At 40.1% G+C, this 27,654-nt stretch overlaps 1 protein-coding gene across 3 annotated transcripts; it reads right to left on the reverse strand.

The window, feature by feature from the left end:
• Window positions 1-454: 454 nt before the first annotated feature.
• TSPAN3 (tetraspanin 3) lies at window positions 455-27,654 on the reverse strand. Of its 3 annotated transcripts, XM_025390583.1 has the most exons (7): window positions 27,318-27,654; window positions 12,495-12,686; window positions 12,219-12,293; window positions 10,591-10,692; window positions 9,177-9,329; window positions 8,786-8,869; window positions 455-3,331 (listed from the first exon to the last, which is right to left on the reverse strand). In XM_025390583.1, the coding sequence occupies exons 1-7, from the start codon at window positions 27,378-27,380 to the stop codon at window positions 3,239-3,241; spliced, it is 762 nt and encodes a 253-aa protein (XP_025246368.1). In that variant the 5' UTR covers window positions 27,381-27,654; the 3' UTR covers window positions 455-3,238. The 3 variants fall into 3 exon arrangements, with proteins under 3 accessions (XP_025246368.1, XP_025246370.1, XP_025246369.1); XM_025390585.1 differs by lacking the exon at window positions 12,495-12,686; XM_025390584.1 differs by lacking the exon at window positions 12,219-12,293.

The raw sequence follows: 27,654 nt of genomic DNA on the forward strand, positions 1-27,654 counted from the left end.
TAAAACGAACTGTATCCTTACAAACTGTTCCTATCATCAGAGACAAAGCTATGGAAATGATCCAGATTAAAGAAGACCAAGGAGACATGACAACTCAGTTGATTACCTGATCCAGACCGGATCCAGCACCACAGAGGGAAAAGGTGCTATCAAGGACACGATGCGGCCAATGGGAATATGAGTGGTGAGGTATTCTATCAGTGTTAGATGGATGGAATTTGACAACTGTACTGCAGTCGTCAGAGAGTATCTTCTTGTTGGTAAGTACTCACTGAGGTATTAGGGTTTTGTAAAAGGCCATGACGGGTGTGGAGGCAGCAGGAGGGAGGGAGAGGAAGAGACGGGTTTGGGGTGAGGGAGAGAGAATGCACACACATTTGAGAACACACATGACAGACAGAATGAGATGAAATGTTAATAGGTATATCTGGGCAAAGGATATTTGAGCCTCACGTGTACAGTTCTTATTCTTGCAACTTTTTTGTAGGTTTGAAATCATTTCCAAGTAAAATTAACTTTTTTAAAAGAGGCCATACGATATAGCAGTGGTCCTCAACTGGGGCTGTGTCCTGGACACACCCTAGACCACCTTAGAAGCTCTGGGAATCTGTAGTTCTCAAAGTGCCCCGGTGCTTCCAATGTGCAGCCACGGGCGGGAAACAGCAGCCTAGTGGGTGAGCTCGCTCACTAAATTTCAGACGTGACGAGCAGTGCTTTTGCCCTCTGAAGAATAAGCACTGGGTAATGCAAACTCCGAGCCTCAGTTGCACGGGGAAAGGCAGAGACAAGATGTTGAATTTGCATGGCCCTGGCCAACACAGACAACATTCCTCTTCTAGTGGTTCCCAGGCAAGAGAAAAAGGCATTTCCAGGACAACTGTGCCAGGAATTAAACATAATTTAAAGCTGGCAGGAGCCAGAATGGTTTCCCAGACCTCAGAGCTACCTCCCTACCCCCATCTTTTTGGTCTCACTGCTATTATGGCCAGTCTGGGTCCAGCTGGCAGAGCACACGGGAGGAGGCTGCTCTCTCACCAGGCAAACTGAGGACTGAGTACCGGAAGGGTGTGGAAAATTATCCTCTTGGGCAAGTTCAAGGACAAGGCTACTGCTCGGCATATTTCTCAAAGCCATTTCCCACTCTAGAGGCCCCGTTCTGTCCTGTAGAAAGAGTGGAGGGCAACCAACATCACAGTCCAAATACTGCTCACCTCAGGGCCAGTCTGTGACAGGTTGCCACAGGACGGTTCATATTGAAAACTGGGGGGACCATGCTGGGGGGAGGTGGTAGTAGCGAAAGGTCACAAACATTCTTGCCCACTGTGCAACAGGCAGGGGCAAGAGGTGGGATGGGTCAGTAGCCACATGATTAATCCCTTGGGGCCTCTGAAATCACAAATGTTCTGGTAACTTCCACTTTGTGAAGAGGAGTTAATTTTTACTCCTCTCCTTTCCCGTGTCTTCTCCATTTTCAGGTGGGACAGATTTGCATATTTGGGCATCCCAAAACTGACCATGAGCTCACACCCCCAGATGTGTTCTCTAACTACTCCCTATCTCTGTGACTTTGTTTCCCCAGTTGACTGAGCCAGAAACCTGGGACTCATCCTAGATGAGTCTTCTCTTCTCCCTTCTCTGTCCCACGTCCAATCAGTGATCGAATTCCGCTACCGTCCTGCCTCCAAACAGTCAGAATCCACCGCTCACCACCACCCCCAACAGTGCCCTGCTGCCCACTGCTAAGCTCTCTCAACTGCTACGCCAGCCTAACTGAAGCCCAGTCACGCCAATTCATCCTGGCTCCAGCACGGCCAGCTTGCATCACCACCTTCTTCTCAGTTCACCTTCCAAATCAAACCTCTGAAGAACTGCTTCCACCTACAAGTCAGGTCTCACCTCCACAGGATGTTCCGTAAGATACTAGAGGACCTGGGTTTTCCTGCTTCTCCAACTTCTTTCCCCAGCCTTGTATTTTAAGCTCCCTGCACACACAATTTTGTTTCACACTCTTGTGTACCATCTTTCAACAAAGCCTATCCAGCCTCCAAGCTTGTGCATCTCTAGGAAGTCACCCCTGACCTCTCCGGGACTCCCCTTTGGACTCCCATTCTATTACTACCACCACTGCACCGTTTGAAAATTATCTGCTCCTATGTATGTCTCCTATACTAGGACTCCAAACTCCTTGAAGACAAGGACAGTATCGCCACTGTATCCCCAGTGCCTTGCACAAAGTAGAGTTCTATATTTCTAGGATATACTGGACTGAAAGCATTTGTGGTTTTTTGAATATCAAGGCCTTTAGAATCTGGCAACAGCTATAATGAAAACACATGCAAATCATGATGAACTATAGACAGCACCAACAAAGAAAACACGACACTGCTGCTCTGGAACTGAAATATCCCCAAAATAATGAAAAATGACATGTTGGGGGCTGATACAGAGTTTATTGAATTAGATTTTTCTATTTACAACTGAGATCACATCTACATACTATTTTGCTAGTCTACATGGGTACATTATTTCCAACAAGCTTAAGACTTACCATGAATGGGCTCATTCATACAAAAACACACTCACACTAATTCTTTTAAAACAGTAGTGCATACACTCTACTCCTCCTATAAAGCCAGCTTTGATTAAAAACCACTAGTTTCAAAGATCAGTCTCCGATTTTGAAGATGAACCAAGATATACATCGTATGATCCTAAAATCTTTTTTAGTCATTTTGTACAGCTGCTATCTTATTGGACTACAGTAAATATTTTTTAAAAGGACACTGATGAGGGGCACCATCTGGTGTTAACCTTAACCAGATAGCTGGTTTCCTCCTCCTTCCCCGAAAAACCTTTGGCCAAGAGTTCTCCACTGTGAAGACTGAAAGGACCCGGTGACATTTCGGCATCAGTCCTGTTACCACTTGGAGGTAACAGAAGCAGGCTCGTGTCCTCCTTTAATTCTACCACACTACATGACTTGTGATTCGTTCTGAAATTAGAACGTTCACCATCGTACTTAAAATTTTAGGGGCATGAAGAGTCAGCTAGAATAAGGAAAAAGGAAGTCGCAGGTAGGTAGGTAAGTAGGTGGGCACATGAAAAGCCAAGCTGCTCTGTCCAACACCAGTGTACATGTGCTTTAACTGAATGAACTCAGGAGGCCAACAGCAGCAGACCTGCTCAATTCACCTTCCAAATCAGAACAAGACCAAAAAGCTCAGGCTTGAGTTGTCAACTATGCATAGGTTCCACCAGTGATGAGGAGCTCATAAGCAGGATCTCTACTCCTTCTGCACAACACGATGCAGGCACACAGCATGCCCAGCAGCTGTTGAAAAAAAACAATGGGGAAGAAAGGCTGAAAACCCTCTCACGGCAGGTGTGTATTTCTTTGTTGGTAATAGAGCTGTTTCGAAGTTCAATGACTTCAAATCATCAAAAAGGCAATAACAACAGTGACAGAAGGAATTTCTTATGAGTACATTATTTTTTAAAGAACTAAGTCCTAAGCTTCAGCTTCCCTCCCAGGAACTCTTTGTAAAGCCAGCAGGGAATCAAGTCTCTCTTATTTGGCATCCCCACTACTAGTCTAGCCAGTGCTCTCCAAAAGAACTTTCTGCAGTGATGGAGACATACCACATACGCACTGTCATGTGGCCTCATGTAGCTACTGAGCACCTGAAATATAGTTGCTGCAACTAAGGAGCTGCACTTTTTATCTTATTTAAATTAATTTAAATGTAGACACATGTGACTAGTGGCTACCATTCTCGACAGCAAAGGCCTGGGGAGTAGAATAAGCAAGAACGTGTGTGCTTAATGGTGGTGTTTTCAGGCCCTTCGGTTTTTGGAGCAATAGGCTTTACAACAATCCACAAAATTCACTATGTGAATAGCCCTATGGTGGAAAACCAATTCTGATGCCAAAAAAATGTAGTTGGAAGATTTTTGTTTCCTTCACATTTACCATTTTTGAAATCCACGGTTCTGTGGTATTGTATACATATTATTTTTGAAAGGTCACTCTTCCTTCATCATTTTATTTTAATAAGTCCTAATCCTTCTGTGGTAGCATATTGGAGTAGTAATAAAGTCAAGCCATGTTATTTTGGATAAGCAAAACGATTAAGCTGGATTAAAGAGAAAGTGATTCTAGAATTTTTGACCTACCTTCTCACAAAATAAATTTTTTTGTGAGATAATTTGCTGTTTAACTTATCATTGACGGGGACAAGCCTCAGTTATCTGATTTTAAAAGACAGGGTCCTCTGTACATAACGTGGCTCAATCTAATTTCTGCAAAATGTACCCAATCCATAAACAGACTCTCCAAGTTTGAAGAGGAAGATTACTACTAAGACAAACATACACATAAGGATGTCCCCAATCTGAATTCTCCACGGTATAAAGTCACCCACTCCAATTTCTACCCTCACATTAACCTATATTCTGCCCATTTGGGATATACATTTGCTGCTCAAATCCATCAGTTTCACTACTTCACAATTTGCTGAGTGCTTACTAGTGCAAAGCACCTTAAACACACTTAAGAGGTGAATATTATTTAAAGTTTACTAAACAATTTAAGTCAATTCTAGACCGATGAAGTAGCTAATTCCTACAGAAACACATTTCTGTTCTCTGTACATCAAAACATTGTTAGAACAGCTATAAACTCAAACGCAATTATGTTCCCAGGCAATATTAAATTGAGCAATAAAAATGCTAAGCTCAGAAATGACTAATTTGCTAGGGAAAAAAAAATCTCTCTTCCCACCCCCACCTCCCCACATTCCTTTCAATTGGTTAAATTTTATTATAGGAGTCAGCATTTTCAAAATGAGGTCTGAAATAAGTATTTCTTTCCCAATTTGTTTATTTCAATGAAATCAACTTGTATTGATTTTGAAACAATTAAATAAACTTGATAAAATTCTACTCATGCTTGGGAATCAGTCTGCTTAAGAACATTAAGCTCTATACAATAATTTCTTATCCTCACCATTAAGTATTACAGGCTCATTTCCAAAGGCCTGTTATACTGAAATTCCATTGATTTTTGAAATATTCCAACAGACTTAGAAACATTACACAAATATTTTATCTCCAACATTATCTCTTGCAATGAAATACTCTCTTGCAATATTCAAGGCATGAGAACTAAACTTCACTTAGCCCAAATATAACACCTAGCAACTGCAAAAATTGCAAGAAAATGACAAGCGGTGATTTAAAAAACTGACTGGCAAAGTAAAATGTTCTATGATATACCGTGCAGGTGGTGGTAGGGGGAAATAGGCATTCTTATACAAAAGTAAGAACTTTTGCACATTAGAAACACTCTTTTCTGAGAAAAAACTGGAAATACCTATCAAAATTCATTCATACATTCTGATACTGTAATTTCATGGTTATAAATTTTTGCTATAAACAGCCCATTAATGTTGATTAAAGTATGCCTATAAAATGGAATACTATGCAGACATGAAATTAAAAAGACAGATCTATATCCAAAATACACTAATTTGTTTTTAAGAAGGTACAAAAGGTTGCAAACTATATGAGTTCATTTATATAATATTTTGCAATGTTGGCCAGGGTGTGAGGGGAAGGAGGAGGAAGTTACTCATTTTAATGAATAACTGGTAATTAAGGAGGAGGAGGAGGAAAGGGCCCTCTCCACTGGCTTCACATGTGGCATAGAGACCAGGAAAAAAGCAACATGGCCTTGGGAAACAGTTCTCTACGAAGTCTGCTCTTGATTGTTCTATCTTGAGGACATGCCAACTTCATGAGACTCCAAAGTAAAGACTTAGAACATTTTCCCCATATTGCCTTTGTAGAGAGAGAGCCTTACTCACAGCAGATACTCAGGAGCTTGACAAATCAAAACCCAGATTTTTGTCAATTATTACAACTAGACTCTTTAAATATAAAATTCATAACTGATCATGAGTTAAGAGAGTGGCTACTCTCAAAGAAGTGAAATATCCTGCTAATTAATAAGCAGGATATCAAAAATCAAAAATTTTTAAATCTCATTCTTTTATATCCAAAAGTCCTGTTATAATAATTAATTGGTATTTTTCAGGTTTTTCTTTCTTGGTCACTTTGGTCCTACCCAAATCTTGATTATTTAATGGACTAGAGCAAGAGTCACCAAACATTTTCTTAAAGGGCCATATCATAAATATTTTAGGCTTTCCAAATCAAGACAAAAATCAATCTCTATTGTAACTACTCAACTCTGCCATCTTACCTCTCTATTTTATCCAGCTAAAGTGTCAATTAACTGTCAGGTTTCCTGACAAAATTTAGGAATTTAATCTTGTAATTGGAGGCAGAGTACAACAGAGGCAGGGGTCTTTAGTGTTGCCAGTGTGTGTGTGATGGTCATGTCACGCTATCCTTGCTCGCCCTAAATTTTGTGCCTAAACAAAGAGGGCCAAGACTGGAGAATCTCCAACCATCCTCTCCAGTTCTAAATTTCTATATTAGGATTCGTGTACAAGCACAAAAGTCACTGATCTTTCAGTTATTTCTGCCTTTGTTCAGGTTTTCCACACCCAGGGCACCAATCTATCAGATTTTGAATACCAAAAGCTTAGAATGTTTACAGGTACTCTTAAAAACAATTAGGGAAAATTCTTTTATTATTTCAGATAAATTTTCTCCCCTTAAAACCCAAGTTTTTAAAATGTTCAAAACCACTAGGTTTTGAAGTCTGTGAAAGTTCTGAATCCCTAAACTTAAGCAGCCTTGCTGAACTGAAAAAAATCAAGCTTTATCAGCTTTTACTTAAGTCAGGGTGACTTAAGTATAAAACACATATGGCAGTTATATTTAAATTAAGAGACTAGTTATATTTATTAGCCCCTATTGAAAAATTAATAAAGAAATATCTGGCAGGCTAAGCCGCTTAACTAGATGAGGGACATAGCTAAAGTGATTATTTTTATCAGTCTTCTACATACATGTTGCATATTTCATGACCACAAGTACCATACAGTTCCAAAGCTTTTTCGCTGCATGCTAATACATGTGCCTTTATTACTGAACATAAAATCATTAATACACAGATCAGAATTCTATTTGGGAAAAGAGACCTTCCTCATATTTCATTATTTTTAGCTAAATGAATGTGTTTGCATAAATAATCAAAATATGAAATAAATCCCTGCTGATCATCAGATTACTGCTATGCAGAGCTGCAAAGTAAATACTTAGAAGGGCAAAGACCATGGCAAATAAAGAGGTAGACTTTTTAATGAATCATTTCAGGGCTGTCTGAATATCAGCAAAGTAAACAATCATCCTTTCACCTTTCCCATTAAATACACTAGCTTCTGTTCAAATATACAAAGAGCAAGCAATTCAAGCAACTTACATTTAAACTAGCAATTACATTGGTTTTATCTAGCAATTAAAAGATATCTACATTTTTCTTTTTTAAAACAAAAATTTTTTTTGGTAGAAATGGAGTCTCACTGCCCAGGCTGGTCTCAAACTTTTGACCTCATGGGATCCTACTGCCTCTGTCTCCCAAAGTGCTGGGATTACAGATGTAACCCATCACACCCGGCTCTTTTAGCTCTTGAAATAAGTTTCAGGCTTAAGAAAGCATAAGCTGAGGCTAGGCGCGTTGGCTCACGCCTGTAATCCCAGCACTTTCGGAGGCCGAGGCAGGTGGATCACCGGAGGTCAGGAGTTCAAGACCAACCTGGCCAACACGGTAAAAATCTATCTCCACTAAAAATACAAAAATTAGCTGGGCATGGTAGGCGGGCACCTGTAATCCCAGCTACTTGGGAAGCTGAGGCAGGAAAATCACTGGAACCCAGGAGGCAGAGGTTGCAGTGAGCCGAGATCACACCACTGCACTATAGCCTAGGCGACAAGAGCAAAACTCTGTCTCAAAAAAAAAATAAATAAAGAAAGAAAAGCAGAGAAAGCATAAGCTGGGTGCAGTGGATCACACCTGTAAATCCCAGCACTTTAGGAGGCCAAGACAGGAGGACTGATTGAGGCCAGGAGTTTGAGACCAGCCTGGGCAACATAATGAGACCACATTTCTGCAAAAATAAATAAATAAATAAATAAAAATAAAAATAAAAATTAGTCGGGTGTGGTGGGCTGTGCTTGTAGTCCCAGCTACTCGAAAGGTTGAAGTAGGAGGATCACCTGATCTCAGGAGTTCAAAGTTACAGTGAGCTATTATCATGTCACTGCACTCAAGCCTGGGTGACAGAGTGAGACCCTGTCTCTATCTTTAAAAGTTGTTGCATTTAGTGCAAGAGACCAGTGCTGTAGTACCAGTTCTTGATTTAGATATATGAATACATAAAACCCATGAGGACAGAAAAACAAGAACTAGAGGGAGAACTAGCATACAAAAAAACTGAATAAAGCTTTGTATTCCCAAACTGAAAGAAAGAAGTATAAGTTTTAAAAATTTTGTGACATTCTATTAAAATATCTTCCAATAATACACTATGACAACAGTTCATTTACGTTTTGAACAAGTCACTCACTAATCAAGAAAGACAGTAAGACAAGGAGTTCCCTCAACACATAGTCCCTCCCCATCCAGATTTCTGGTTTCTTTAGACCATTCCGGGTCTAGGTGTATAGACAAGAAATGGGACACTGGAGGCCAGTATCTCAGTCACTTCCACATTACCTACATACACAAAGATTCACTGTGATGGGGATTAAAACCATGCAGGGCTGACATCAGAGAACCAACTCACTCTGATAGAACTCCTTGGCAAGCTGTGCTTACCTGAATAGCTGCAAATGCCAGTGCAGCCCAGATCACATGCATCATGATTTCTTGTAGCTTCTTCACAACTAGAGCCTCACACCCCTGTAACAAACACAGTCATCCTCATTAGAAGTCTTCTTTAAAAGTTAAAGCTGCAGATTCACAGGTTACTACCCACTGACAGAAAGGAAAATGACGGAAACTGAAAGAGGGGAAAAAAGATTCCATGATTGGTATAATTTACAGACATGTAATTAAAGCAAAAGACAATGCATTTTATAATTTACAATAAAACAATATGACATTAAAGACAAGCAAAAGGTGGCAGAAAAGAAGTCCCAGATGGTGATAAGACATGGTGAAAAACAGGTTAATCAGGCTAGACTCAAGTCTTGGCCAAGAGACTCACCTCAGCATAGAGGTCAGAAGGGTGGGCCAGGCTGCCATTACAATTGCTGGCAGTCTCTCTGCAGCAGCTAAGAGGGACACTCTGGTTTTTCGTTTCTTTGAACCAATCTGTATTTTCCCAGTCTGAGTAGTTGTGAATTCCACAACAATGCAGCTAGAAGAGAACAGGTATTATTCCTCACAAAACCCAAACACCTGAAGTTCCATGTACTACAGAGCTTTAAAATAAGCCACTCTAGACCAGTGATGTCCGATATAACTTTCTATAATAATGGAAAGTCTGCATGATCCAACATAGTAGCCACTAGCCACATGAAGCTCTACTGAGCACTTAAATTGTGGCTAGTGTGACTAGAAAACTGCCTTTTAAATTTCAATGTAAACAGCCAGACATGGCTAGTGGCTCCAGAACCCCCATACGAAAAGTACATTGCCAGGCCAGGCACAGTGGCTCACGCAAGTAATCCCAGCACTTTGGGAGGCCGAGATAGGCAGATCACCTGAGGTCAGGAGTTCAAGACCAGCCTGACCAACATGGTGAAATCCTATCTCTACTAAAAATACAAAATTGGCTGGGTGTGGTGGCGCATGCCTATAATCCCCATTACTCAGGAGGCTGAGGCAGGAGAATCATTTGAACCCAGGAGGTGGAGGTGCAGTGAGCCAAGATCATACCATTGCACTCTAGCCTAGGCAACAAGGGTAAAATTCTGCCGTCTCAAAAAAGAAAAAAAAAAGAAAAGTTCATTGCCTGTAAGGCGTAGTTTCTAACTAAGGAAAAACTTCATGTCTTACATGTTAAATATCTGGTTCCAAGTTAAATATTATTTCCAATGACAAGTGTTTAAAATATTTTGTCTTAAAAATTTTGAGATTTGCTTTAAGATAATGAAGCAAAAAATAAGTGGGGGCAATTAAGACTGACAAAAAGTTGATATTATTGAGACAGGGTCGGGGTGCAAACATCTATTATACTATTCTTTCTACCTTCGTGTATATGAAACTGTCCATAACAACTTTTTTTTGACAGTTTGTCTGTTGTCTTTTCTGATCCTGTTTTCTAAAAGTATATATAGACCTCCCACCTCCCCTGGAGTCTATCTGGACTCCCACCTTTCCTGTGACACATACCTCTCTCCTGCATCATCACCCCTTTGGCTAAGTACTTTGGGAGAGTACAGACTGGGGTCAGGGAAGGGGAAGTCAGATAACAAAAAAAAGTTCAAGATGTTTCTTATCTGGCTAGGTGATGAAATAAACTTTTCAAGGGTGAAGGTTGGGGAAAAATATTGGTCACATCAGGATAGCCATGGATGTGAAGGAACATGGCTAATTTACACAGAAATCACAGTTAGTTTAATGTTGACCCAATAGTGATTGGTCCTCAAAAACAAATCTGCCTCAAGAAAGCTCACCTGTCTCTGTACATAATCAATAGCCCGGCTAGCAGCATCAGGGTTGGTTCCATTGTAGGTCTTATACACTTTCTGAATGCTGCGATCAACCTCATTTTCCACCTGAATCAGAACAAAGAATTCAGTCCCTCAAAAATACTAGCAAAAGTAACATTAGTCAAGGCTCCTACTAAAATACTTACATGAAATGTTTGCAAGTTGCCAGATCCCTATGAATTTCTTGTAACGTTTTCTCCCTTCCTGCCTTCATCTTCATATAGATATAGATGAAGGCAGGAGGGAGAAAACTGACAGGTAAAAATTCAGACATATACCACACAGATTAAAGCATTCAAAGAGAAGACTGTGTGCAAAATGGCAGGCTAACAATGTATCCAAAAGGGAGAACAGTTGAGGCTTGGGATAGATGTCCTAAATTATAAATGGACGCCTTCCTTTTACAAATAAGTTTCTCAGAAGACTACTCATTTTCCTGTCCTAAAGGAGGTAAAACAAAACAACTCTGAAGCTCCTGTAAGATACTTTTAGGACAAATGCCAACATTATTTCCATTTTATTTATTCTGTTTAGAGTTGGTTAAATGTGCAAAAGTAATCAGGGTTAAAAACATCAGTCCTTAGAAGTGGCACTTAATGAAAAAGCTGCTGTTCAATGTATTGCAAAAAGGAGACAGGAAACAAGCTGCATAGCTTATTGCTGCCAATTACTAAAATGGCAAGCAAGTATCATTTAGTAAAGTTTGCTTGTACCAGATCCTCCTTGCCCCTCTGAGGACTGGACTTATCTGGTAATTACAACAGTAATAAAATAAGTCCATAAAATTGATAACCAGATCATAGGTAGGGACATAATCCATTGCATTTTTTTTTTTTTTTTTTTTTAGCACAGCTTTACAGTACCTTACGTATCAATGATGTGAAAATTAACTTGGCATATTATGTCCTTGACTTAAAACCATTAAGTTATAATGAGAATGAGTCTATTATGTCTTTACCATGCCTCTAAAATTATGCCCATATTAATTAATTTAAAGCAGCCTATTTAGCCTTAAGTGGTACTAGAGGTAGACAGCAAAATCAGGCAAAATAGAAAGGAAGGAATGGTGAAATGACTAAAAAAAATGAAGGGCAAGAAAGGAGTGCTGGCCCCAGCTGCCTTGGTGTTCTAAGTTGGCAGGACCCCTTGTTCCTCAGGACAGGGGTGGAAGGTGGGATCACAACTCACAGCATCTTTTTCTATGTTCAGGACCAAGGCATTTTTTAAAGAGACAATGGAAAACGAAATCCTGAGTTTGGTTCTCTAAAGCAGAAATCAGAAAATTATGCCTCCCCTCATATAGGCAATCTATGTGCTGAGGAAATCTGAACAAACTTCTCAGCTAATTATTCATTTGCAGCTATAAATACCTATAATCAAGAACAATACATATACAATACTCTGCTATATTAAATGTGGTGAGGAGTCTTGATATGTAAATATATGGCAATTAACTTTAGATATTTAAAATACAGATTAAACAAGTGAGGCAAAAGAAAATGTTTACTCTGATAAAATGAATGTGTTGTATTTTAATTGAAACACTTAAACCACCTTTTAAGGCATTATGTGAATTACAATAGACAACATACCTTTGCTCTGTAAACATATCCCAAAACCACTACAACAACTTCTGTGACAAAAACCAAGAGCAGGATGATGACAAACTGTAAGAAAACATTGTTTAAAATTATATACAAATGAAAAAATAACTTTAAATACACTCTTGATTAAAAAAACTTATCAGAGATAATTGCTAGAAGTTTAAATGCTAACTTTGTTCCAACTGTAAGAGCCAAAGAGTCTCAGGTTCAAGAATAGAGTAGTGTAGACTAAACACTCCCACGTGTTCTGACAACACATCTTACCGTGGCAAGTCCACAGCGACTTTCCCGGATTGTGGCACAGCAGCCAATTAGCCCAATGATGAAAAGCAGGGCTCCTACAGCTATGATCACTACAGCAGGGATGAGCGTGTACACATCTTCAAAGAAGTGGTCATAGTCATCATAAGTGATGAAGACATAGGCTCCCACATAGCATAAAATGCCAGCTGCCCCCTGTAGAAAACAAAGTCAGTACTGGTCTCTAAGCACTGCTGGTAAAAATTTCCTATTATTGCTTAGTATGGTATAATTTAATGAGAGTTACTGTAACTGTTATAGACTTTTTTCAGTGAAGCTGAAAAGTCTTCTATGATTCCTTATTCAGAGCATTTCTATACTAAAGTTAAAAAGTTATCCACACTTCACCTACTTTTCAATAATTGATGGTTCAGCTAGGACCAAGAAACCATAACCAAAAAATAATGATGATGACACACACCTACACATCCCTAAAGGCTTACTGTAGCTCAATTCCACATCCAATACGGATCAGTATGGTGGCAGGGGGATCCTTCCTCACTGCAGTTACCCTCAATAAGTGGGGAAATGTGGTAGATATGACAGAGCTTGGATTTGAACTCAGGCAATCTGACTCCAGAATCTGCACTTCTAATCTCTATCTACCCCACCTCAGGGAAAAGAAAATAAACCAACTAGTGAGCATGATACCCACCCCACTTCCAAACATCTTGCTGTCCTAGAGACAGTGAAATGGCAAAGCTAGAGGGCTCAGTCATTAAAGAACATTATAAGCCCTCTATTAATTATTTAGAATGGTGGTTCTCAAACTTTCAAGTATATAGGAATTGCCTGAGGATCTGAATAACATGCAGATTGATTCAGGAGATCTGGGGAGGACCCTGAGAGTCTGCATTTCTAACAAGTTCCCAGGTGATGCTGGTGCAGCTTCTTCTTGGAGCACACTTTGAGTAACAAGGTATTAAAGACCTAAAGGGAGAGTGAACACACAAAGGCATGCGATAGGTGTGCCTTATCTCAGCTGCTTCTCCAGGCTTCATTCTCCAGCTGCAGAGTCTTACTTTCTCTGCTATTGTCAATTTTGCTATCTTTGGGTACCAGCTCTGTGCTGACAGCCCAATGCCACTGGCTTATATGCAAACAAGCAAATGCAGTGTCAGAGTAAGTGTTAAAACATTTGGTTACCATTTGTATAAAAATGAGTTATCATTTATAGAGTACTTTGAAACTTTCACAAGAAGTATTTCATCATCCTTTTAAATTTAACATATAAATCATCTTCAAACTAGAAACAGCTGCCACAATGATATTGGAAATATCATTAACTTCTCTGAACCCGAAAACCCAGCTCATTTAAGTTTATGAAATTCAGTAAGCTTGGGGATCATCAGTATATTTTCTTACACTAGGCCATTAGGATCACTGTCAGATGAGGAAGAAAAAGACTCCATTTATGTAAATTTGGGAAAGTAACTTGGTTTTTTAAAATGTAACATGAACTTTTTAAAGTTAGAAGACAACTAGAATAATGAAGGCAATTTTAAAAAACATCATTTTAAAACTCTCCTCCTCTGGCTTCCAAGAGGCTCCACTGCTGGTTTTCTTCCTACTTCCCCAGCTGATCACTTTTTCATTCTCTTCACGGACTCTGAGATGTTAGTGATCTCCAGGGTTCTGTCTTCAGCCTTATTCTTGAGTCATTCTCTGTGGCTCTCTGTGGGCTATAGCAGCTATGGCTTCATTAGTCATTGTAGCTCACTACCTGAGCTATCATCTCAAACCTACAGATTTCCATCTGCAAGTTCCAGAGACACGCCATCCTCAACCTGTCTCAAACCCTTTCTGCCTTCCTGCCCAGCCCATCTAATCTTCCCTTACATTCCTATCATAGCAAAAGGTACCAGACATCTAATTTTTCTGGTCAAACATCTGAGGATTAACTTTCCTTGCCCCACCTCTATAGCCCATCAATCACAAAACTTCAAGTTTACTTCCAAAACATTATTTGAATACTTCAACTCCTCTTCAACCCCACTGCAGTGCTTCTGTCTTAATTTGGGCCTATCCCCCTAAATCTTATTTATTGACTCTCCCTGCATCTTAACACATTCTTTATACTACCAGGGTTATTTTTATTAAAAATACAAACCAGATCGACCAGGCGCGGTGGCTCACGCCTGTAATCCCAGCACTTTGAGAGGCCAAGGCGGGCGCATCACAAGGTCAGGAGATCAAGAACATCCTGGCTAACACGGTGAAACCCCATTTCTACTAAAAATACAAAAAATTAGCCGGGCGTGGTGGCAGGCGCCTGTAGTCCCAGCTACTCGGGAGGCTGAGGCAGGAGAATGGCGTGAACCCAGGAGGCGGAGCTTGCAGTGAGCCGAGATCATGCCACTGCACTCCAGCCTGGGCAACAGAGCGAGACTCCGTCTCAAAAAAACAAAACAAAACAAAGAACAGACCAAGGCATAGCCTTACTTAAAATCAGGATGAGGCAAGTGAGTCCCCGATGAACCAAGCTGTTCCTCTTTTCAGCCTCAGATCTCATTACCCCTTGTGAACCATGAACAATATAGAACTGTTATACTGAAATGGACCATATATTCTTTCATTTCTTTGCCTCTGCTGTTCTCTCTAGAATGCTCTCTTCAAATGCCTGGGAACTCCTTGTCGCTCATTAAGGTGAAGCTTAAATGCTACCTCTTCCTTTTGGAAGCCATTCTTGATCATTTCAGGCTGGATCAGCTGCCCTTGGTGGACACACACATCTCCCAGTACATGGTTCTAACAGAATATTTATCAAAACGGTTGCAATTATAGCTATACCTGTCTCAACACACCTTGAGAGCACAAATTATACCCATCTGTCCTTCACCCTTGTATCATCTAGAACGGTGCTTGGCAGACAGCAGGTATCAGTTAAAATGTATTGAGTACACCTCATCTTACCCCTTTCCCTTGAAATCACCCTCCCAACTCTATCATAAGCTTTGGTTTGTATTTGCTTTGGTTTATATTTGTATTTGTTTGTATCTGGTTTCTCTTCAGTTCAATGCTTATAGCTTTTACTTCACTATTCAAACATTTGGCAACTTAATCCAGCTTGCTGAATTCTGATGGCCATTACATCTGGAATATATTAATATATCATAAATATCTGTCATAAATATAAATGCTGTACTTACAGCAAACTGTTCAAAGGTTCTCAGAGTTCACTGACATTATTTGCTTTTGGGGCATAGTACTAAAGAATGTACGTGAGTGCAAAAGTTGGCAGGGGGAAGAAGAGAAATAGCTTATTTTAATTTGGGTGCATTTATTACAGAAGTATGTCAACTACTTAACACTCTTACCAAATACCCCTTTTTATTGACTACTTGTGTGATATATATTAACATACATGTACACACACACATTTTGCTAAATAGTATCAGTCCTCAAGCTAAATTAGAAGCAATCCAAAGTGTAAATTAATCAAATTTTGTTATTTGTTTTCACTAGGCATTTCTCTATCCTTTAATGTTATAGCTTTTTTTACTCTAAAAGGCAGTATTTATTTCTTACAAGGCTTGAGTCAAAATGAATTCCATTCCTGAGCCTTCGGTACACTTACCAAAACTTCGCTAGTTTTAGCCTATGTAAATTTGAATGAAAATAAGAGAAAACTGGAGGACATATATACTTAACAATTAACCTGAAGCATAGTTCACTGATGAACTACTTGCATTTTAGACATAAAATGATGAGTTTTCAATCTAAAGAGGTTCCTATGAGACGCACACTTAGTGCTGCTTGGAGATGGGCCAAGGGAAACGTTTCCTCTGCTGCCACCGCCATTCCTCACTAAAAGAGGCACTCATCTGAAACTGAGACTACAAGAAAGCAGAAAAACCAAGAGAGACAACCAGATGTACAACAAATGCAATGGAGGGCTGTGAGGAGATGCCATTTGTAAAGCTGCCTCTTCTTTTCTGATAGACTCTAGAACAGTTTTTTTTTTTGCTCCCAGGCTGCAACCAGTCAACAACCAAGTCACACAACGAGATGAGAACATAACAAAGCTCAATTTGGCAACATATAGTGAAACGAACTTACTAGTTGCACACACCAAAGAGGAAACTGCACTGATTGCTGATACGAAACTATACACATCAAATTGCTTATAAATAGAGGATGTGTTTCCTAAATTGAAAACAGCTTCAAATTTTGCTTTTACTGAAATATGTATATGGTGCTTATATCTTAAGCTGTATAATGAACAATTATGAAATGACACTGGTTACTCTGAAAATATAGAAGAGGTATCCCAGTAGTGGCTGAAGACCTAAAAACAGCCAAAAGTAACTGCTGTAATGATATCCAACCGTCAATATGAAAAATACTCAAAAGAACATGGGAAACAGTATGGTAAATGGAAGAGAGGTTCTAAGAAATTCCTAACTAGTATGCATAGGGACTTTGTAGTCCCTCAGATTTTTAATGCAGAAATTGTGGCTATCAGAAAAGCTATATAAAACGTGAGCTTAAATTCTTCTTTTGAAGGGCCACGACGGGATTGAGATCTATCAAAGGATCTGAGCTTTGCCAATAAAGCAGCTGCAAAGGAGGGGTATGGGGAGGAGGGAGGTGCAACAGAAGAGGAGATGAAATGTAGAACTTGGAAGCAGCTGAACTGCTTTAGTCACCACTGAGAAAATCTGAGCCTATAAGGAGGATTTGTGCCAGGACAGTATACTAAAAATATTCATCCTTTTTACAAAGAAGTGAAAGGAAATTTAGGCAAAAGGCTGAGGTCTGAAATTACAGAAAGAATAATTTTTAAAAAACCATTCTTTATCTTTTAATAAGCCTATCCTCTAAATTAAGTCACAAAATTTTAAAACTTTAGGAGAGCCAATGCTTTTCCATTGAGCTGTTTCTCTAAAAAATAAAGCCATCTTGTTATAAAATTTTGCAAGTGTATGAGTTCCAAAAGTATGATACTTCATTTTATGCTTTTACCTTTCCTCTACATATGCGCAAATGTGAAATCTCTTAAAGAGATTTGTTATATGAGATTGCTTTTTCCATAGCTAAGAAACTATTTTTTTGGGGGGGGGGTGTAATTTTCAAATATTCTATGAAAGAGAAAAGTAGGTAAAATGTTAAAATCTGGGCCGGGCGCAGTGGCACACACCTGTAATCCCAGCACTTTGGGAGGCCAAGCTGGCAGATCATCTGAGGTCGGGAGTTCGAGACCAGCCTGACCAACAAGGAAAAACCCTGTCTCTACTAAAAATATGAAATTAGCTGGGCATGGTGGCACATGCCTGTAATCCCAGCTACTCAGGAAGGCTGAGGCAGGAGAATCACTTGAACCTGGGAGGTGGAGGTTGCAGTGAGCTGAGATCGTACCACTGCACACCAGCCTGGGCAACAAGAGCAAAACTTGATCTCAAAAAAAAAAAAAAAAAAAAAAAAAGTTACAATCTGTAAAACTATTAAATTCCTTCATTTTCATCAACCACAGTGTAACTTGCCATTGGAATGTGGCAATAATAAAAATGAAACAGATTTGCTACAAGTGGGGAGATAAGGTAGCTCTGTTGCCAAAAGTATACCTATATGGAGATTTAGAAATGTGAAGGTGAAAGCATCCCACAGCACATTTTGGATGAAGCTGAAGCAAAGAATAGAAGTGAGTTTCTTGCAGTGGTATGTAGTAGACTTTGATGATGGTTCATGTCTAGAACTGGCAAGAATCAAGACAATGTAAAGACAAGGCACCATCTGGACTTTATTCATCTAAAAGCATAGTGCCTGACAAATTCTTGCTTGCCTGTGTGAACTGCTCCTTTGGAGCGATTTTTGCCAAAGAATCAATTAGTAAAGTAGAAGTGACTGGAGTGTTGAGAGAAAGGAAAAAAATCAAGAAGCAAAAGACTGAGCAAAAATTGTTGTACTCTAGACTTTGTAACAAAGCAGGTCTTAAAAGCAAAGGGGAAAAACAGGCAGGAATCCATCTTATGCATATGTCTTTTTAACATTTAATCCAGAGTTTCCTATACTGTCCTATTATTTTTCATATACCTCTTTTCTCTCCTGGGAAGAATCATTGGTAATTCCATAGAGTGGATTTCTGAAAGCTTCCCCAGACTCCACCCTTATGCTATTACAAGTATCTTAAAATCATCTTAAATCCTTTAGCATTCTACTTGCCGCAATGTATATTCTCTAATTCAACCAGGCTTTCTTTCACCTCCAACTTAATCTGACAGAATAGTTTATGGCACTAAACACAACTACTTCTTATGTAAGTCCACTACCAGTATATATCATTTACTCTCCTACCAATTCTCAAGGAAAAAAAAAGGCCATTCCAAAGACTCCAAATCCTCTTTCAGAAATTAAAGCTACTCTTACCAAGAATTTCTGAAGCTATTAAAGAATATCATTTTCTACCTAACAAACTGATCAACAGTAAAGTTAAGGAGTATTCAAAGATGTGTGAGGGTGCAGAGAGAAGGGCCCTCAGACAGGCAGGAACACAAACTAATAGAGAATCATCTTTTTGGAAAGCAATCTGTCAATACATATCTGCCTCAGCATTGATGCCTATATACCTACTTATTCCACTTCCAGGAATCTATCCTTAAGAAAGTTAGTCAGAAACACAGATTTGTATAAAAGGTAATTAATCGAGATGTTATAATGAAATTGTGGCTGCAAAAATGAAAATTAAAAAGCCCAGGTATTCAGAGATGTGTTTGCATTCAGCCCTGAAATTTTCTTAAAGCATCATTTAATAATATAATTGTAGTGTGATCGGGAAAAAACACATATACCACATATTAGAAACAAACCAAAATGCTAATATTGGTTGTCTCTCGGTGGTAGAACTATGGGTGATATCAGTTTGCTTTTTAAAATACTTTTTAGTGTCTTCTTTAAAATATATTACTTGAATAATTAGAGTAATAGTTAAAATTATGTCTGAAATTGAGGCTTTGCTGTTCTCTCACCAATGAATTAATTCCTGGATGTGTCCTTAACCAACCAAACACAGACACCTCTTACATCCTAAATATTTTAGGCACCTCTGCCAATCTCTCCCACTTACCACTTTTCTCAGGTCTGTGTGGCTTTGACTCATCCTGTACATGTTTTCTGATTATCTAACACAATTTTCAATGTACATTACGTTCCTTTTCTCGTATTACTTTTCAAGGAGACAAGTTTTTTTTTTAAGTCCTACTTAAATTGGGGTGTAAAGTTTTGTGTTTTTTTAACTCACCACTACAGTAATGAGAAAATTATTTTATTTATTTATTTTTTTTGAGACAGGGTCTCGCTATGTTGCCCAGGCTGGCCTCAGACTCCTTCGCTCAGGGGATCCTCCCATTTCAGTCTTACTTGTAGCTAGGATTACAGGCATGTGCCACCATGCCTGGCTAAGAGTTTAAGTTTAAAGTTCTGACAAGCCACTGTTACCATCAACATCACTATTACTATTGCCATTATTCTTAAATAAGAAATATTTTAATCATTTTTACTGCTATTACTCTGATGATATACCAAAGGTCATGCTCCTCAATTCTGCCTTATTTTCACCTTTTCTCTATTTGGTTTTTCATAATCATTATTAATCCAGCTTAACAAAGTTGTTCTATTTCATCCAATATCTACTGGCTGAACAACTCAAAAGTTCGGGTGGCAAAGAAACTGGAGATTAACCAATTGCCATTGCCAAACAGCATGGAAATTGGCTGTTTCCAGATGGTAGGGCTCCAGAGGTTATCTGAGAAGCATGAAATTTAAATATGTATTTTCTCTGAGACCCTCTGTTACCCCACCCTACTCTAACTGTAAAAAGAGTCCACTACAGCATCATAGGAGCCTGAGGAGCTTAACCTTTGTAATGCTAGAGTTCATCCATGCTTGGATTACGTGTTTAATCAATAGCAACAACAATGTAAGTTATAAAATGTCAACATATATTCTAGAACCCCTTCAGTAGATTAAAAACAACACATAAAAAAGATAATTTTTCTTATCTATTAACTCTGCCTAACTACTAAAAGGAACACAGTGAGGAGAAGGAAGAGGAAGAAGATACGTTAACATTTTTCAATAAAGACTTACTTGAGACCAGCCATGAGTAAGATTTCTGGGGGAAAGGTGCACATAGAAATTTAATTCGATGAAAAGTCTACCCTCTCTCCCCATTAGTTGTCAGACTACAGGGACTGTGTTTACTCTATTTCTCAAAAACAGGTCAAAGGTAGATATTCAACATGCATTTACTCATAAATGATTCTTAGTACACCTGTTTGGTCTAAGTACAAACTTTATGGAATACATTTTCTGAAAAAAAATCAAACAAGCCTAACCTGAATTAGATCTTATGGAATAAAATTCATTAAATTATTTCAAAGCATGATAAATATCCTAGAAAGCTAATAACCCATTCCTTAAACTGCAACTACAGAGAGCGCCCCTGCTGATTCCAAGTTCTAAATGATTACTCAGGACCACAAGGCTTTTTGGTCAGTGGACAGGTGAGTAAGAATATAGTAAGAGTGGAGACATTCATTTTCTTAACTGTTGAAGACAAACTAAGACACATACACTTCCTATTATGTACTTGCTTCCTGACAAGTTAGATTTTCTTCTAGTGAACTGAAAACAACCATGAAAAAGCAAAGTTAGCTGAAGGTGTGTCCCATGACATATTCTTTGTCAGAGCAGTCATTCATAATAAGAGAAATACAGGAAGTAGAGAAACAAATTCCAGGATATCAGATGCAGGTTCCGGTTTGAAAATATCATATTACCACCTCGAAAGTGTAGGATGTGCTGGAAAACACAAAGTATGTACAAGATTTGTGACAAGGGAGAACCACACTTGAAATACTTCATTATAATGTTGTATTTTTTAAACAAAAGCATGATGGTATAAACCTCTTAGTAATTTGAACATAGCAAGTATACTTTTGCCTTACAGTCTATAGCCTGTTCCTTCAGTTCTGAATCCCCTCAATCTCCCAACCTCTTCCAAATCACCCAAGTCAGCAACTTCTTATACTCCAGATTTTTTTGCCAACATAAAGCACCACCCAATCACTTTATCACATCACCCTTTAATTCTCTGCATAACACATCTTTCTGATCATTTTTCTTCTTTATTTTTGTGTGTCTTGTTTCACCGGAAAGTAAGTTCTATAAGAATACAGATTTTTCACTGTCTTTTCATCATTTATCAATAATATAAGCACAAAGCAGGTGCTCAAACATTAGTGTTATATTTGTTTAGCAAAGCAAATTTTCCTTAATTATATACATTCACAGACATAAGTTGTGATAAGTTTTATTTATTTATTTATTTATTGAGATGGAGGCTCTGTTGCTCATGCTGGAGAGTAGTGGCTCGATCTTGGCTCACTGCAAGCTCCGCCTCCCGGGTTCATGCCATTCTCCTGCCTCTCAGCCTCCCGAGTAGCTGGGACTACAGGTGTGTGCCACCATGCCCGGCTAATTTTTTGTATTTTTAGTAGAGACGAGGTTTCACCATGTTAGCCAGGATGGTCTCCATCTCCTGACCTTGTGATCCGCCCGCCTCGGCCTCCCAAAGTGCTGGGATCACAGGCGTGAGCCACCGTGCCTGGCCGACAAGTTTTATTTTTAAAGGCAGGATAAGTTTTAAAGGTTCCATATGGCTTTCAAATACAATTTATATGTATAAAGTACTTCATATGAATGAATGATGGTTAGTGAAGGTGCCATGTTCCAAAGCTATTTCTAAAGCATTTATTTAAAAGGTATGTGACTTTTTTGTGGTACTTCCCCCACTCTACAGGTGTCTCCACAGTGTTATACTATCACCTCTCAGATGAAAAGCAGCAACCTAAATAGATATTTAAGATTATAAATTCTATAAGCACGGACAAAGTTTTCTGTTCCAGTCCCTGTAATGCCTAAAATAAATATGAGCAAAATAGGTATTAGTCAATTAGCTTTTCTAATAGGGTTTAAAAAAAAAAAGTAATTTGTATAACATAGGACTCGATTAAATAATCAATTAATTTACCAGAATAAAAACTTAATGGTAGGAAGTACTGATTTAAACTTGTTTTAGGCGAGCCCTCTTTGGTCAAATTAAATGACTTACCAAATTAAAAATCCTATCTGACCTTGGTACAAAGGTACAGTTTACAGAATAGGCTAATGACTATTTAATACAATAGCCTTGGCTGGGCGTGGTGGCTCACGCCTGTAATTCTAGCATTTTGGGAGGCCGAGGCAGGCAGATCACGAGATCAGGAGTTCGAGACCAGCCTGGTCAATATAGTGAAATCCTGTCTCTATTAAAAAATATACAAAAATTAGCCGGGCATGGTGGCACACACCTGTAGTCCCAGCTACTCAGGAGGCTGAAGCAGGTAGATTGCTTGAACCCGGGAGATGGAGGTTGCAGTCAGCCGAGATCGTGCCACTGCACTCCAGCCTGGGCAACAGAGTGAGACTTCATCTCAAAAAAAAAAAAAAAAAAGCCTTTAAAATTTAGTCATTTACCTCAAACATTTCTAACCTTCTTCAATAAATCCTCATGGGTCCAGCATGAATACACTTACATTTAAAGCCTTATCACTCCATAAAAACAGAGATCCAAGTTGATACAAGTTGTACATCCTTTCACTTGTCCAATATTATCTTTCAAGCTACAAATCCTAATATTCTACAATTTGGTGAGAAACTGTCTTGGACTGTTTTCTGTTACTTAGAACAGAATACCTGAAACTGGGTAATTTAAGAAATTTTTTACATAATGGAGGCTGAGAAGTTCAAGGTCAAGGGGCCGTATCTGGTCAGAGCCTTCTGCAGAGTCCTGAGGTGGCCCAGGACATCACACATGGTAAGGGGGCTGAGCAAGCTGGCTCAGGTCTCTCTGCCTCTTCTTATAAAGCCACCAGTCCCATTCCCATGAAAACCCAACAATCCATTAATCCATGAATGGATTAATCCATTCATGAGGGTAGAGCCCTCATGACCCAATCACCCCTTAAAGGCCCCACCTCTCAATACGGCCACGTTGGGGATTCAGTTTCAACATGAATTTTAGAAAGGACAAACATTCTAACCATAGCAGGAGTTCCCTATTTCCATTAAAACAAATTCCAGGATTTTAGAAATGACTGTTTCCGCTTTCGGTTTGTGCCTTTCCACAGTAACATTATTACAGCATTGTTCCAAACTATCTACACCAAATCAACAGTAACGATTTTAGCTGTCAGATAATTTACAGCCTGAGTATTTCAGGTATATATCTATCTCCATGTCACAGCTCAATGAACAAACTGACAGCTGAATCAGGATATCAAGACATAAGAAAGTGTAGTTTAAAGGTCTTGCCAAAGCAATTAAACTTTGACCCTTGTTAACAATCAGCCATTACCATCTGACAGTTAAGAGCCAGTGCAACATAGTTTTTACTGCCTACAGTTGCCCAAGGGAACCCAGGTAAACATTTGATATGCTCTATGGAGAGTATGTTTATTCTTCCACTTATATATCTCAAGGCATTAAAAGGAGGGAGGGGCCACTATATAAGAATACATTTATTAAAACTGAAGAATGCATTACAAACTCCCAGGAAGAACCTTTTAACATTTTTTAATGTACTTCCTCATAATGACTTAATTCAAAAGAAAACAAAGTGTCATGTAAATTCTGGTACAGTTTCTAATTTTAGCAATGTTAAAATTGGCATGCTTTAGAGAAGTGATTCTAACAAGTTTCTTCTCTTTACAAATCTTTTGAAATCACACTTTGTCCTAACACCACAGTCTCTAGAGTATGGGACGACCTGGGTTTGAACGCAGGCTGTACCACACCTTGGGTGTGCTTAGCTCAGTCAACCTTAATGTTCTCCTCTAAAATATACATAATATTCCCTGCTAGATGGGAAAGCTGTGAGGATACACCATGTAAACTGTTTAGCACAGTGCCTGGGGTGTAGTAACTCAAATGTTAGTTGCCATCACCCATCATCATCAGATTCCCACAGTTAGTCCATAAACTAATACTTTCTTGGGAGACATACCTAATGCTGTTTCCTCAATAGTTACGTAGCACTGTGCTACATGTGCCCCCAGCGTATCTGCTTAACTTCCTTAACACAACTCACAAAAACTTTACTACCCTACTAACTAAGACAAAGGGTATTTTTACTAAACATTACCACTTCAGTCTTGGCAATAACCCACTATAAAAAGCACCACAGAAGTTCAAAATAACTTTCTTCACTGGAATAATAGTACATACACTTACACAATATCCAGAGATTCAGAGGAATCACTTAGAACTGATATTTGAGTAAATAAAAATCTAATTTAAAGAAAATGGTTACTATAGTTCCAATATTTTGTTACACGAACAATTCCAGTCCCTGAGCTTGAATAACCTAAAATTCACCTAATATTCTTCAAAATCAAATAGTTATGGCCATAAATTCACAAGGAATTGTAAAGAGTACAGAGCCACATCTTTGCCTCTTAGGTGGCTTACTAGCTAACAAAGTGTTCCTCATTTGGGGACCCCTTAAAATTATTTTTCCTTTTAAAAAAGCCTGTAACTCTACTAAATAAATAAATAAATAAAAAAGAATACACGGTGCTTGGTTTTCTGTTCCTGCATTAGTTTGCTGAGGACGATGGCTTCCTGCTCCATCCATCTCCCTGCAAAGGACATGATCTCATTCTTTTTTTGTGGCTGCGTGGTGTCCCATGGTGTATATGTGCCATATTTTCTTTGTCCAGTCTACCATTGATGGCCATTTGGGCTGGCTCCATGTTTTTGCTGTTGTGAATGGTGCTGCAGTGAATATATGTGTGCATGTGTCTTTATAACAGAATGATTTACATTCCCTTGGGTATGTACCCAGTAGTGGGACTGCTAGGTCAAATGGTAGGAGAACGTCATATAATTTCTACATGCCAAGAAATAGTATTCTTCTTTTGTTTTCCAGTCATTTAGAAATGTAAATACTATTCTCGGCTCTCAGGTTGTAGAAAAACAGGTAGCTAACCGTTTTGTGCTCTTGGACCAGAGACTGCTGACTCCTGGTTTACAACGAGATGCTATGAGAGTTAATGACTTAAGTATTGTAGAAAATATTTCTCTTTATGGAATAAAAAATGTTATGGATGCATAAGTAGCAGTAGGTATATAGATACGTATTAAATTAGCAAAAGATGCCCTTATAATGGTCAGATTCACAAATCATGCCACATCTTCAAGGAGGAGACTGATACAACTTTTGCTAATGGAACTGGTTCTACACGTGCATTTCATTCTGCACAATAAACTCAAGAAACTGAAAAAACGAAACAAAATAAATAAATAAATAAGCTTGTAACTCAAATTAAAGTATATGAAACACTGCTCTAATTGGAAAAGAAGAAATCACGAAAATCCCAGTGTCGCCTGGGTGGCTGCGAACAGGTACTACCTCTCAGTTAGGACTCTTCTCCTCACACACAAATGCCCTGAAGGACTCTGGCAATACAAGTGTGTAGTAAGTGCTTTTAAATATATAACCATCCTTTTATGAGACAGCTGTTTTATCCCTTGTTGGGGGGTCGGGGGAGGAGGAAAGATTCTTTCCAGAACAGGTGTGCATATGCGTGGGAGGGAGGAGCGAATGGGGACCAGCGATGATGGGGAGGAGGAAGAGGCACAGAGTATGGTTAACCGGAATGTTCAAGGAGTGCTTTGGCGACTCTGGACAGAGCAATCTGTCCAGGGCACTCAAGTGTTTAAGGAAATGACGAGTTTAGAGGGGCAAGGTGATTTGGGATCAGACTGAGGACTTCAGCTGCAAGACCGGGGGAAGGAGCTGAACCTTATTCTACCGCTGAAGCTTGTTTTCCTTATTTTTAGATCAAGTGATGTGATAGCAGAAACGTTTTAAAAGATTTATCCGGGTGCAAAGTCCAGATGGGCTGGAGGGTGGAAAGACGGATAGGAACAACATAGGTTACTATAAAAGTCCCTGGTGAAGGACCCAAACTAAGATGACATCGTTATAAACATTCCTTTCTCCGAGGGCGCACCCCCTAAAAATTCATAAGCCACCTTTTATTGAAAGTAAACTAATCACTTTCAAAATCTTGTGACATCTCCATCATATATTTAACCAAGGCTTATAATCTCACGGTTGGGTCACCCCCATGACCAAAACAAATAGACCTATGTTCTTGGTCAATGGATTATTTAGCTCCTCAAGTTGAAACCCTTCATTTTCTGGGCTGGTGACAGCCAGCCGGTTCCCCACACACAAAAGGCGTTAAGTGGAACCCTCGCCCCGACTCCGCGGCGTCCCCGCGGATCTGCCCGCCCCCGGACGGCCACTCGTCTGCGGGGCCCCGACAAAGAGCGCGGAACCTGAGCCTCTGGGGAAGATCCTATTTCGAGCCTGACGTCCTGTTAAGAGTCTGCAATGAGCGCTCTCAGTCCAGCCGGCGACTCTAGGGGGAGACGGGGGCTCCTGGCACCGAGCCAGCCCGCGTGGGCCGAGCGCGAAGGCGCGGGCTGGAGGCCGTGGAGTCCCCCAGGGCCTCCCCTCGCCGTCCTCCGCGCCCGGGCTCCCGGCTTGGTCCGGCAGGGACCTCGCGAAGCGGCCTCAAACCCGGCCCTCCCCTCGCCTCAGCCGCCTGAGGGCTCGAGTGAGGCCCCCGCGCGCCCGCCCAGGCCCAGGCCCAGGCCCGGCTCGGCCCCCACGGGCGCCTTCGTCGCGGCCTCGCCCGGCCCCGCCGCCGGACCCTCGCCCTGCCCGGCCCCGCTCACCCAGAAGATGAGGTTGAGAAAGACCAGCACGGTCTTGGAGGAGGTGATGCCGCACTGGCCCATGGCGCCAGTGGCCCGCGAAGGCCCGGCCCGGAGAGCGGGGCTGCGCTCACCGAGAGAGCGGCAATGGCGGCAGCGCCTCCTCGCTCGGAACTGCACGGCCTGCGCGGCGCTCCCCGCAGCCCCTGCGCCGTCGCGCAGCGCCGACCCCAACTAGCGCCTCGCTCCTCCGCGCAGCCGCCGCAGTCCCCTCACGGCTCCCGCGCCGCTCCCTGGCAACCGAGTCCCGCCCCCCACAGCCGGCCGCTTCAGCCAATCACCTCTGTGGAGGCTGCAG

This window comes from Theropithecus gelada, chromosome 7a (genome assembly GCF_003255815.1).
Source record: "Theropithecus gelada isolate Dixy chromosome 7a, Tgel_1.0, whole genome shotgun sequence".
NCBI lineage: Eukaryota > Metazoa > Chordata > Mammalia > Primates > Cercopithecidae > Theropithecus > Theropithecus gelada.